At 39.0% G+C, this 12551-nt stretch overlaps 1 protein-coding gene across 2 annotated transcripts in view; it reads right to left on the bottom strand.

Moving 5' to 3' along the window:
• Positions 1-9107, bottom strand: part of sema3fb (sema domain, immunoglobulin domain (Ig), short basic domain, secreted, (semaphorin) 3Fb) — a 64997-nt gene extending 55890 nt beyond the window's left edge. For both annotated transcript variants that reach the window (XM_017450716.3, XM_053674028.1), the window contains exons 1-2: positions 8820-9107; positions 3553-3704 (exon numbers count right to left, since the gene is read on the bottom strand). In XM_017450716.3, coding sequence (XP_017306205.1) covers positions 3553-3667 — 115 coding nt within the window. In that variant the 5' untranslated portion in view covers positions 3668-3704; positions 8820-9107. The remainder of the gene's footprint in view (positions 1-3552; positions 3705-8819) is intronic.
• Positions 9108-12551: the final 3444 nt, after the last annotated feature.

The following is a 12551-nucleotide window of genomic DNA, read 5'->3' as shown; positions in this document are numbered from 1 at the left end:
GAGCGAGCCTCATGATCAGCTGTCAAATGTTTTGATAGGAATTAAGGTTTAACCTTTTAAGTGGCCTTAACAAAAAACAAAAAAACAACAACAACAAAAGGTCGATTTTGAGTTCATGTAAAATGTATAAAACAGAGACGGGAGCTCCGAGGTCATGCGTGTCGTATCGTAACAGTATACGACTTCGTGCCGTCTCCACCCCCCTCCAGGTTAAACACTGTAAATGTCCACATTTTCTTCCTTCCCTTTAACACAACAGATCCAGGATCTCAAACTAAAGCTTTACGAGAGAGCACTCCTGAAGCTTGTCTCAGATCAGCTTAAGAGGCCGGATTTAATGATTAGCCCAGTCTAAACATGAGGGGAAAGGGTCAGAACCCCCCAGAGGGCCGCTGGCGACTGGGCTCGGCGCTAGCTGCGCGAGTGTACGTGTGTATGTGCTGATCCTCTTCCACTTACGACCCAGACGTCGTAGTTTTGATGTCACAAAGGATAATCGAAAAAGAAACGAAGACCCGTTAGGCCAACTGGAAGTCGACGTTTCGCTCTCAGGGAACCAGTAAGAGCTCGTTTCGAAATATAAGCCCGCTTAACAAGCCAAAGAACCCTCGAAGAGCCTTTTTAAATGAAAGCGTACACGTCGCATACTTGCTATTCGTATACACTCGGACGCTGGAATAAGGACAACACAAAAGCTTGGAAAGTTGTATCTTTTTTGGATTTCCACACAGATCTGACATCTGATCCATCATTCCAGACTAAATGAGACGCCGTACGCTACACAGCTGTCTTTGATTTAGGTCCCCTGCTCAGGACCTTCAACCCTCCCACCACCACCACCCCAAACTACCCTACCCCAGGGATGGATTTTGACGAGCTGCAACACAAGGGGAAGGAAGTCGCAAAACTCAAAGAACAATTAAGGTGTTCCTGATTAACTCTCAGAGCGGGGCGTCTCTGCTGGACCGGGAAGCCGGGCGTCCCTCACGTGAAGGGGTCGTGAATCCTGAACCCCCTGACAGAGCGAGCCAATCGATTTGGGAAGTGGTTTCGTCTGCTCGGACCGGCCCCCCTCGTCTTACGGGACGGAGGATATCAGCATAACGTCCCTCTCTCAGGAGGGAGACATTGAAGAAGAAAAAAACGGACACTAAAATGACAAGAAAAAAAAATATATATATATATCTGTCCAGAACCACTGCGAGCAGAAAGAAAGCGCTGCAGCTAATCAGTCAGCCGTCAGAGGCGTTGCCAAGACACTACCGTTTTAGAAAGTAAAATAAGCAGCCGTGATTAAACTGTGGTTAGTCAGAAATTACAGCTCATCAGAATGGCAATAACCTTCTGTGATTAATCGCGCGTTAATTAGCTTTCAAGTAGGTTTAGAAGAAGAAAAAAAACAGCACGATGAGCTGCAGGTGCTGTCCGTTGATGAAGTTTGCAGTCGCTCGCCAAAAATCAATCTGACGCCAGCTAAAAATACGCTTCTGTAGATCTGCAGCTGGCAGAAGATCACCGAATCCTGCTGCAGGAACAGACAGGTAATCAACATACCAGCTTCCGGCTCTTTAACTACAAAATGGAGACCAACCCGAAAGCATTGGACCCCCGAGTCCAAAGAGTTTTCGGGATTTGTCTAATCATAGATCGTACGACGGGTCACGCGTTCATATCATATTATATATCGCAGATATAACCAGAGTTGAGTCAGAATCAGGGTGAGATGAACACTTTTGGTTCATTTGCTATTTGGTTTGCTTTGTTTTCACATTGAGCATAAGTAAACAGACCAAAAAGACGTGTATATATAAAAAGATATAAAAGATATTTTAAAAAAAAAGAAAAAAGAAAACGACAAACAAACCTTAAGCGTGTACCGAGCACAGGGAACATGGAGCTAGCGATAAATAAGTTATTGGATAATTATATAAATAACCAGTTTATTAAAAATCCTGTGTTTATTTTCTCTTTTTATTCGTCAGCCCAAATCTCCAGAACACATGGCATTGCTGCAGCACTTCAGCTCTGTCAGCTCAGGTTGTGCATCGGAGCTCAGCCTGCAACCCGAAACGCCGCCGCAACCCCAAACGCCGCCGCAACCCCAAACGCCGCCGCAACCCGGAACACCGCAACCCGAAACGCCACAACCCGAAATGCCGCCGCAACCCGAAACACCGCAACCCGAAACGCCGCAACCCAAAATGCCGCCGCAACCCGAAACGCCGCCGCAACCCGAAACACCGCAACCCGAAACGCCGCAACCCGAAATGCCTCCGCAACCCGAGGCGCACAGCATGTTTGATTCACTTTCTGCAGTCTGGTCGATTCAGAATCAAATCACTTTCTCTGACTTGGAAACGGATCAAAAGGCGCTCTCGGACCCGAGTGTGATTCCCGTGTTCCCACTTCCCTAAAGAACTGTACAGAGGAGCAGAACACACCAGGGATCCGTTCAAACGCAGGAGAAAACCCTGAGCATGTGAAAGAAAGTTTCTGCATCCTAACTCACGTAAACACCGTTACATGGTCGGACACGGTCGAGCTGGTCCTAGATCGACACTGCCCTCCCTGAGATGCTTATTCAACGAGTTCCGATTTCCCTTCTCTGCTTCGGAGAGCACAAACTCAGGTGGGTATCGATCAGCAGGGGGGAGAGAAAAAATCCGCCACGGGGGAAAATGAGTCGAGTTTGCAGGAACAGCCAGCACCATATGCACTCGGTGGCGCGTTAAATCCGTCTTGATTAACGCTGATAAAGAAAAAAAAAGGACCTCGATAATGAACTGCGCCGGCCCACACAATTAACTCGACTGCGAGGAAGGGCTGGAGATCAGGCGAACAGACTTCTCCCTCGGCTGCGCAGGCTAATCACAGGGCTGATCAACTCCAGCATGGACCTGGAGCTTTGTGATTCGCTTCACTGCCCTAGACAATTTAGAGTCTAGAAAATACCTTCAGTTCCCCGGAGACAGGCCGGCCTAATCAAGGGAAACGATTCATAGAGACAGGGTTTTTATGGATCTTCGCGTGGTGCTGACCTGGCGTAACGACAATAACGACAAACAGAAGTGCACGGGTGTGATTATTTTAGGAAATTTTGCCCTTAAAAAGGAGAAAGCATCCGAGGATGAATCCACGCAAGCAGCTCGGGTAAGTTTTCTGCTCTTTGTCAAAGTTGGGTTCAGATGTTGTTGGTGGTTTCCCTTCGTTTGTGTTTTTAATTACGCCGACACAGCGTGCAAGTAGAAGCAGCTGGTCGGGAAGAGCGCGTGCCAAGCTGTTGAACCGCGCGATTCAGATCTGCTTACTCTCACCCGCACGACGTCGTCCACCGTACTCCCAAACGTTCCTCGCAAAGCGAGTCTCCGACGTTTAGAAAATCAAAAGCTCAGTCACGACCCTGATCAAAATCCCCCCCCCCCCCCAAAAAAAAGGTCTACCAGGAGGTTCTTTTCCTCAAAAACACGAAGAGACAGAACCGCAAGCCGAGCGCACGAGAAGCGGGAACGGATTACTGGAGCGATAGAAGGGAGAACAACATCGATCGCTTACCTTTAAAGGAGAGGTAGACCCGAGGCGCGGAGAGAGCGTCGCTGGCCGAGATCGGAACCGGCAGAACAAGCAGAACAAGGAGAATCCGGAACAACCGGAACCTGTCTGAAAGCATCGTGCACCGGTTTCAGCTCCAGAAGCTTCCAGGAATACTGGAGGGGGGAAACAAAAAACACCCAAGATGTAAGAACGGTGATATGTTCCCAACCAAACCCATGCAAGTCGTGAGTTTCTCCTAACTTGCAATCCTAGGACCATGCTATAGTATTGCACACACACACACACACACACACACACACACACACTTTCATTTTCATTTAATGGATATGCAGGACATCAAATTGGAGCTGAAAACATGGCCGTTTGGGTCCAACTCAAATACGGGACATGTGGAGCAAGACTTTAAACCAAAACAGAAGACACGCTGTCACAACCCTCAGCTGAAGTCGTTAAACCGCTGGAACAGCTGCTGAAAGGACAGAATCCTTCCATGTCTCCAGAAACTTAACTGTTTTGGAGCGACTTCTGAGCTTTTTCGACGCTTCACTATATACTCTGCTGTTTTTCCCCCTCGAGTTTCTCTGTAAATCAATCAATGTCCTGCTCTTGCAAAAAATAAAGTCTCTTCAAAATAACATGGATTTATATATAATTAAAAAAAAACAACTTTACTGTAATAAGTGCAAAGCTGAATCGCAGTTTTGTCCTCTCTGAATGTTTTCTTGGGACCCGATCAGATGTAGGTGCCCGACAATAATAATCTGCAATAAATCCATCTTATGTGGGGAAAAAAATCGATAAAAATCTATACTTTTTCATTCCCTCTGACGGAAACTGCCATCGAGTTACGAGGAGTTTAATGACAGAATGCTCTAGAGAGGGTTTTATTATTATTATTACTATTATTATTGTTATTATTGAGGATCTATGAATATAAACGAATTAGGTAAGGCAGGAAAATAATTATAATATTGTAAATATTGATCCGCATAATTTAAGGTTAATAATCAACCTTAAGCTTTCATATAGTAAATAAAAATGATTAAATATAAACTTGCAAACAGCAGCACATATGTACCCACTGGACACTTTATTAGAAACATCGATGTCAGCCAATCACGAAGCAGTAGTGCAATGCAGATCAAGAGCTTCGGCTAATGTAACGTTCACATCAAACGTCACGTGGTCCTCTACCAATCTTTAACCGTGCCCTCTGTAGCCTCAGATTCCTGTTCTTGTCTGACAGGAGCGGAACCCGATGTGGGTTTCCACTTCAAGATTGGACATGTTGTGTGGTTTCTAAAATACTCAAACCAGCCCAACTGGATCCAGTAACGTTTCTAACCCTGTTCTGATGTTTGCTCTGAACATCAACTGACCTAAAATCTCCACGATTTTATGCTACATACATGGCTGACTGCACAAATAAGCACATGTACAGCTGTTCCTATTAAAGCGGCCACCAAAAGTGCAGCGCGTTACAGAGTCAGTCACACTGATATGAGTTTGTCTCATCACCATCATAAAAAAAAAAAAACAAAGGTTTCGTCTCAGCACACAGGTTTATAAACGAGTCACGTATAGAGCTGAGTTTTTGTCATTGTCTACCTGACGGACATCGACGCACAAATCAGCTAGCGTAGTGAGTTTATTAGCATTTTGCAGAAGTTCTAATTGTTTCTTTCTGGACTCGCATGAGGATAATCTCACAAGAGCTGCTGCTGTGATCGTAAAGACTGTCCTGTGTTCATCCCAGGACTCGTATTCCCAATCTGCTTGCATCCTGTAAACACAGTCGGCGCTTCGTTTCGGATTCAAGTTTCCGGGTGTGGCCAGGTTTTTTCCCTCTCACAAAGACCTGGCAACCCTAGTGCAATTCCCCAAAGCCACTACCTGTCAGCATGGCGAGCATCTTCAGTCGAATGGAGTCCAAAACGGTGTCCTGGCAGAGCGAACGAGAGAGTAAGAGCAGAGTGGAAGCAGCTGTTCAAACCTCAACTATTTGCGAGCAATTTGTTAAGTGTTGCAGTGTTTATCCCAATGCACAGCCACCTTCTTCACGCAAGCAAGAGAAAACTAAACAACAATTATACACCATCGCCACAACAGAGAGAGAGAGAGAGAGAGAGAGAGAGAGAGAGAGGTAAGAAACCCGGAGTCTGTCAGTTTAACACCTGAGATTTCAGATGTTTATAGTATACTACAGACTGTTATAGACACTTACAGACTGCTCCAGATATAGATATAGACTGATAGACAGTTGCAGATTGTTACAGCCTGTTACAGACAATTATAGACATTTACAGACAGTTATAGAGTTCTAGACAATTATATACCATTATAGACTGCTAAAAACTTTTATAGACATGTATAGTCCTCTACAGATTTAGTTATAGACTATTATAGAGTGTATAGACTGATATAGGCAGCTACAGACTGTTACAGATGGTTATAAATTGTCATAAACAGTTAAAGCCTGCTACAGGCTGTTATAGGCTGTTGTAAACCCATATAGATTGTTACAGAGTAGTATAGATCTTTACAGAGTGTTACAGACTGTTATACAGTGTTACAGACTGTTAGAGTGTTACATACTGTTACAGAGGGTTATAGAGTGTTATAGAGTGTTACAGTATGTTATAGAGTGTTACATACTGTTATAGAGTGTTATAGAGTGCTACAGACTGTTATAGACTGTTATAGAGTGTTAGAGTGTTATAGAGTGTTACAGAGTGTTACAGACTGTTATAGAGTGTTAGTGTTACAGAGTGTTATAGAGTGTTACAAAGTGCTACATACTGTTATAGAGTGTTATAGACTGTTACAGAGTGTTACAGAGTGTTATAGACTTTTATAGAGGGTTAGAGTGATACAGAGTGTTACAGAGTGGTATAGACTGTTATAGAGTGTTACAGAGTGTTACAGAGTGGTATAGACTGTTATAGAGGGTTAGAGTGTTACATAGTGTTATAGAGTGTTATAGACTGTTAGAGTGTTACAGAGTGGTATAGACTGTTATAGAGGGTTAGAGTGTTACAAAGTGTTATAGAGTGTTATAGACTGTTATAGAGTGTTACAGAGTGTTACAGAGTGTTACAGACTGTTATAGAGGGTTGGAGTGTTACAGAGTGTTATAGACTGTTATAGAGTGTTACAGAGTGTTATAGACTGTTATAGAGTGTTACAGAGTGTTATAGAGTGTTATAGACTATTATGGAGGGTTAGAGTGTTACAGAGTGTTATAGACTGTTATAGAGGGTTAGAGGGTTACAGAGTGGTATAGACTGTTATAGAGGGTTAGAGTGTTACAGAGTGTTATAGAGTGTTATAGACTGTTATAGAGGGTTAGAGTCTTACAGAGTGTTATAGAGTGTTACAGAGTGTTACAGAGTGGTATAGACTGTTATAGAGGGTTAGAGTGTTACAAAGTGTTATAGAGTGTTATAGACTGTTATAGAGGGTTAGAGTGTTACAGAGTGTTATAGAGTGTTATAGACTGTTATAGAGTGTTATAGAGTGTTACAGAGTGTTACAGAGTGTTATAGACTGTTATAGAGGGTTAGAGTGTTATAGACTGTTATAGAGTATTACAGAGTGTTATAGACTGTTATAGAGTGTTATAGAGTGTTATAGGGTGTTATAGACTTACAGAGTGTTATAGACTGTTATAGAGGGTTAGAGTGTTATAGAGTGTTATAGAGTGTTATAGACTGTTACAGAGTGTTATAGACTGTTATAGAGTGTTATAGGGTGTTATAGACTTACAGAGTGTTATAGACTGTTATAGAGGGTTAGAGTGTTATAGAGTGTTATAGAGTGTTATAGACTGTTACAGAGTGTTACAGAGTGTTATAGACTGTTATAGAGTAAAATATGTGATATTTGAAGATCAGAAGGTAAACACGGCTTTAAAGACGGCTGTAAAGATCCACAGTGCGAATGTTAAAGCTCACAGACTCGGTGGGTGATGAGTGTCAGGCTTTAAACTGAATTACACACCAGCACTTACAACATCCACTAATCCTGTACACTAAATACACTGTGACCAGGTTGCCATATACACCAAAAACCAACCGAAACACAAATGAACCACACAGTAACACTGTCAGAGTTTTAAATCAACACTGAGGTTTCCTGAGTTATTGAAGCAGGGCTTCTCTCATATCAGAGGATTCATTCGTGCTGATTATGAGCGGGACAGGGGGGTCCAGGGACGGGAAGAGGTCCGAGCAGCAAAGTCAAGGGCTTGGAGGTTATTATTTTTATTTTATTTATTTATTTTTCAGATGTCTTTACATAGGTCAACACTTTTTTATTTTTATTTATATATATATATATATATATATATATATATATATATATATATATATATATACATATATATATCAGTACTGTCATCATTATAAACTGAATTCACTTGCCCAGTTTAATTTGTTGTGTTGAATTTAAGGCTCATTAAATAACGTCAAACTTAATTGAAATAAAACTGCATTCTAAATTAGAAACAAAGGTGCTGCTAATATGGAACGATACAAAATGTTAGCACGGTGTAACTGCAATACAAAGCTCAAACCGGGTCAATAAAAAATATTAATAGTGTTATTTAAACTTGAAAAGTGGATTGTGCTTATAAAATAAATCTGTACTGCGGTCATAAGGATTATTATTTTATTTTATTTGCACCCGAAAAGGGCCCTGGCTGCTTCTTATGCAAAATAAATAAATAAATGCATGCACACATATATAGAAAATTGAGAGCCCCCTCTGAATCAAGGGGTCGGGTATCACGCGCGCGCAATATTATATATTATTACCTATATTTACAGACCATATACACATATGCAAAAAAAATAATAATAATAATTAGTAAGCAGATAAAATAAAATACAGTTTAAACTTTCCAACACAAATACTTTTTTTGTTTTTTTAAATAAACTTTCTAATAAACAGATAAACAAGATGAAGTCCAGCTTTACGCACAGAGCTCGCGCGCGCGGACCTGGAGCTTGTTGTTCTGCTTCCTGTCAAGTGCATGATGTGTTTCTGTTAAAGAGCGACTTTTCTCTCTAATTAAGATGAATATCAGTAATGAATGATCAATCTGCCGTGTTAAGGCCTTTATTATAAACTTGCAACTCACTTTTGTTTATTTTTTTCACAACGCAGACACTAAACATGAGGAAAGGAAAGAATCCTAGAAATCCGAATTGTTCTTAAATGGAGCAGAGAAAGCGTGGAGAGATCCAGAAAACGCCGTGAGATCTTACCTGACAGGTCTGGAGTAGAAATCCTCACTCCTCTTAGGAATAATAATAATAATAATAATAATAATAATAATAATAAAACAAAAAAAAAACACGCCAATCCGGGCGCACAATCCACAGCGCGGGGTGTGTGTGTGTGTGTGTGTGTGTATCTCTCTCCGTGTTTATAGTCCTGATGTTCCTGACACACTGAGCTGGAAAGCTCCTCAGGAGCAGGTTGATCCAGATCCGGGGCAGAATGAGAAGGAAAGCGCGCAGTGGAGCTCTCCGGAGTCTCGCCTCTCTCTGACTGCTGCAGGAAGCGCCTCGGCAGGTGGATGCCGTCCCCGGATTTGCATATAACACGCCCACAAGGCGGGGTTTCGCGATTGCGCCACGCCCACTCCTGCTGGTACGCAGGTGGGAGGGCTAGGAGTGATTACTGAAGCAAACTTCACTCACAAATGTGATTGGAAAGGTAACGAGAGAGAGAGAACAGAAAATAAGTAGTAAATGAATTTTTAAAAAGTGTTTATATCGTATCACAAACACAACATAATAAACAAAAAAATAATAACAAAAATAGCGTGTTAATCTTTATTCATTCTGCTCTTAGTACAGAAACACTGACAGCTCTAATGTCATTTAATTTAACGACATAGGATTAAAATAATAACATTATTTATTCTTTCATTCATTTGTTTATTTGTTTGTTTGCTTGGTTTGTCCTGGTACATTTTTTTAAATGTTAGGGCAGCTTTCAGAACATGCAACTTGGCTAATAATAATAATAATAATAATAATAATAATAATAATAATAATAATAATTTTATTATCAGCTCAAAGTGCTGAATTGAAATGACAAGTGAGTGTTTATATAATTAAATTTCATGACAATATTCAAATAGAACATTATTTATTTGTTTATTCATAGTACATTTTAAGAATATTAGGGCAGCTTTCAGAACTTATCTACTCATCTAATTATCCAATCATTTTATCACCAGATGAAAGTGCTTTATCAGTGAAATAAGAATAGACAATGGCTTGAAGGTGATTTAAAGACATATCAGATATATTAATTCACAGAAAACAAAATATATTCCTATTATAATATCCAGAAATATACAGATAAAGAGATATATAAATAGCAGAAAAGACTACAAATAAAGAAAAAAAATAGATTTTAAGATTTCTGTGACTTCTGAGAGTGTCTGAGGGACTTTACCTGGATTTTATATTTCGCCTTGTGCTTTGGGAACGTCCATAATTCTGGAAAATCTGTGAATGATCTGTGAATGATCTGTGAATAATCTGTGAATGATCTGTGAATGATCTGTGAATAATATGTGATTTGTGAATAATCTGTGATTTGTGAATAATCTGTGAATAATATGTGAATGATTTGTGAATAATCTGTGAATAATCTGTGAATGATTTGTGAATAATCTGTGAATAATCTGTGAATAATCTGTGATTTGTGAATAATCTGTGATTTGTGAATAATCTGTGAATAATCTGTGAATGATTTGTGAATAATCTGTGAATAATCTGTGATTTGTGAATAATCTGTGATTTGTGAATAATCTGTGAATGATCTGTGAATGATCTGCGAATAATCTGTGAATAATCTGTGATTTGTGAATAATCTGTGAATAATCTGTGAATGATTTGTGAATAATCTGTGAATGATCTGTGAATGATCTGCGAATAATCTGTGAATAATCTGTGATTTGTGAATAATCTGTGATTTGTGAATAATCTGTGAATAATCTGTGAATGATCTGTGAATAATCTGTGAATAATCTGTGATTTGTGAATAATCTGTGAATAATCTGTGAATGATTTGTGAATAATCTGTGAATGATCTATGAATAATCTGTGATTTGTGAATAATCTGTGAATAATCTGTGAATGATCTGTGAATAATCTGTGAATGATCTGTGAATAATCTGTGATTTGTGAATAATCTGTGAATAATCTGTGAATAATCTGTGAATAATCTGTGATTTGTGAATAATCTGTGAATAATCTGTGAATAATCTGTGAATGATCTGTGAATAATCTGTGATTTGTGAATAATCTGTGATTTGTGAATAATCTGTGAATAATCTGTGAATGATCTGTGAATGATCTGTGAATAATCTGTGAATGATTTGTGAATAATCTGTGATTTGTGAATAATCTGTGAATAATCTGTGAATGATTTGTGAATAATCTGTGAATGATCTGTGAATAATCTGTGATTTGTGAATAATCTGTGATTTGTGAATAATCTGTGAATAATCTGTGAATGATCTGTGAATAATCTGTGATTTGTGAATAATCTGTGAATAATCTGTGAATAATCTGTGAATGATCTGTGAATAATCTGTGATTTGTGAATAATCTGTGATTTGTGAATAATCTGTGAATAATCTGTGAATGATCTGTGAATGATCTGTGAATAATCTGTGAATGATTTGTGAATAATCTGTGATTTGTGAATAATCTGTGAATAATCTGTGAATGATTTGTGAATAATCTGTGAATGATCTGTGAATAATCTGTGATTTGTGAATAATCTGTGAATAATCTGTGAATAATCTGTGAATGATCTGTGAATAATCTGTGATTTGTGAATAATCTGTGAATAATCTGTGAATGATCTGTGAATAATCTGTGATTTGTGAATAATCTGTGAATAATCTGTGAATAATCTGTGAATGATCTGTGAATAATCTGTGATTTGTGAATAATCTGTGAATAATCTGTGAATAATCTGTGAATGATCTGTGAATAATCTGTGATTTGTGAATAATCTGTGATTTGTGAATAATCTGTGAATAATCTGTGAATGATCTGTGAATGATCTGTGAATAATCTGTGAATGATTTGTGAATAATCTGTGATTTGTGAATAATCTGTGAATAATCTGTGAATGATTTGTGAATAATCTGTGAATGATCTGTGAATAATCTGTGATTTGTGAATAATCTGTGATTTGTGAATAATCTGTGAATAATCTGTGAATGATTTGTGAATAATCTGTGAATGATCTATGAATAATCTGTGATTTGTGAATAATCTGTGAATAATCTGTGAATGATCTGTGAATAATCTGTGATTTGTGAATAATCTGTGAATGATCTGTGAATAATCTGTGATTTGTGAATAATCTGTGATTTGTGAATAATCTGTGAATAATCTGTGAATGATCTGTGAATGATCTGTGAATAATCTGTGAATGATTTGTGAATAATCTGTGAATGATCTGTGAATGATCTGTGAATAATCTGTGAATGATTTGTGAATAATCTGTCAATGATCTGTGAATAATCTGTGAATGATCTGTGAATAATCTGTGAATGATCTGTGAATAATCTGTGAATAATCTGTGAATGATTTGTGAATAATCTGTCAATGATCTGTGAATAATCTGTGAATGATCTGTGAATAATCTGTGAATGATCTGTGAATAATCTGTGAATGATCTGTGAATGATCTGTGAATGATCTGTGAATGATCTGTGAATAATCTCTCTCTGCACTTAAACACTTTTCAGAATGTCGTTTCAGACAGACGGCTCAAATCACCCACTCTCCATGTGTTGTGTCTTTCATCAGCTTTCTGTTTCATTCAATTTTCTCAGAGCTGACAAAACACACACACACACAGACACACACACACACACACACACACACACACACACACACACACAGGGCGAGCTCCAGGTTGAATGGAGTATGTGGGGTGTTGAAAACAGACATTGGCCTT

This window comes from Ictalurus punctatus, chromosome 21 (genome assembly GCF_001660625.3).
Source record: "Ictalurus punctatus breed USDA103 chromosome 21, Coco_2.0, whole genome shotgun sequence".
Classification (NCBI taxonomy): Eukaryota; Metazoa; Chordata; class Actinopteri; order Siluriformes; family Ictaluridae; genus Ictalurus; species Ictalurus punctatus.
This window is presented reverse-complemented; position numbering and strand designations above follow the sequence as displayed.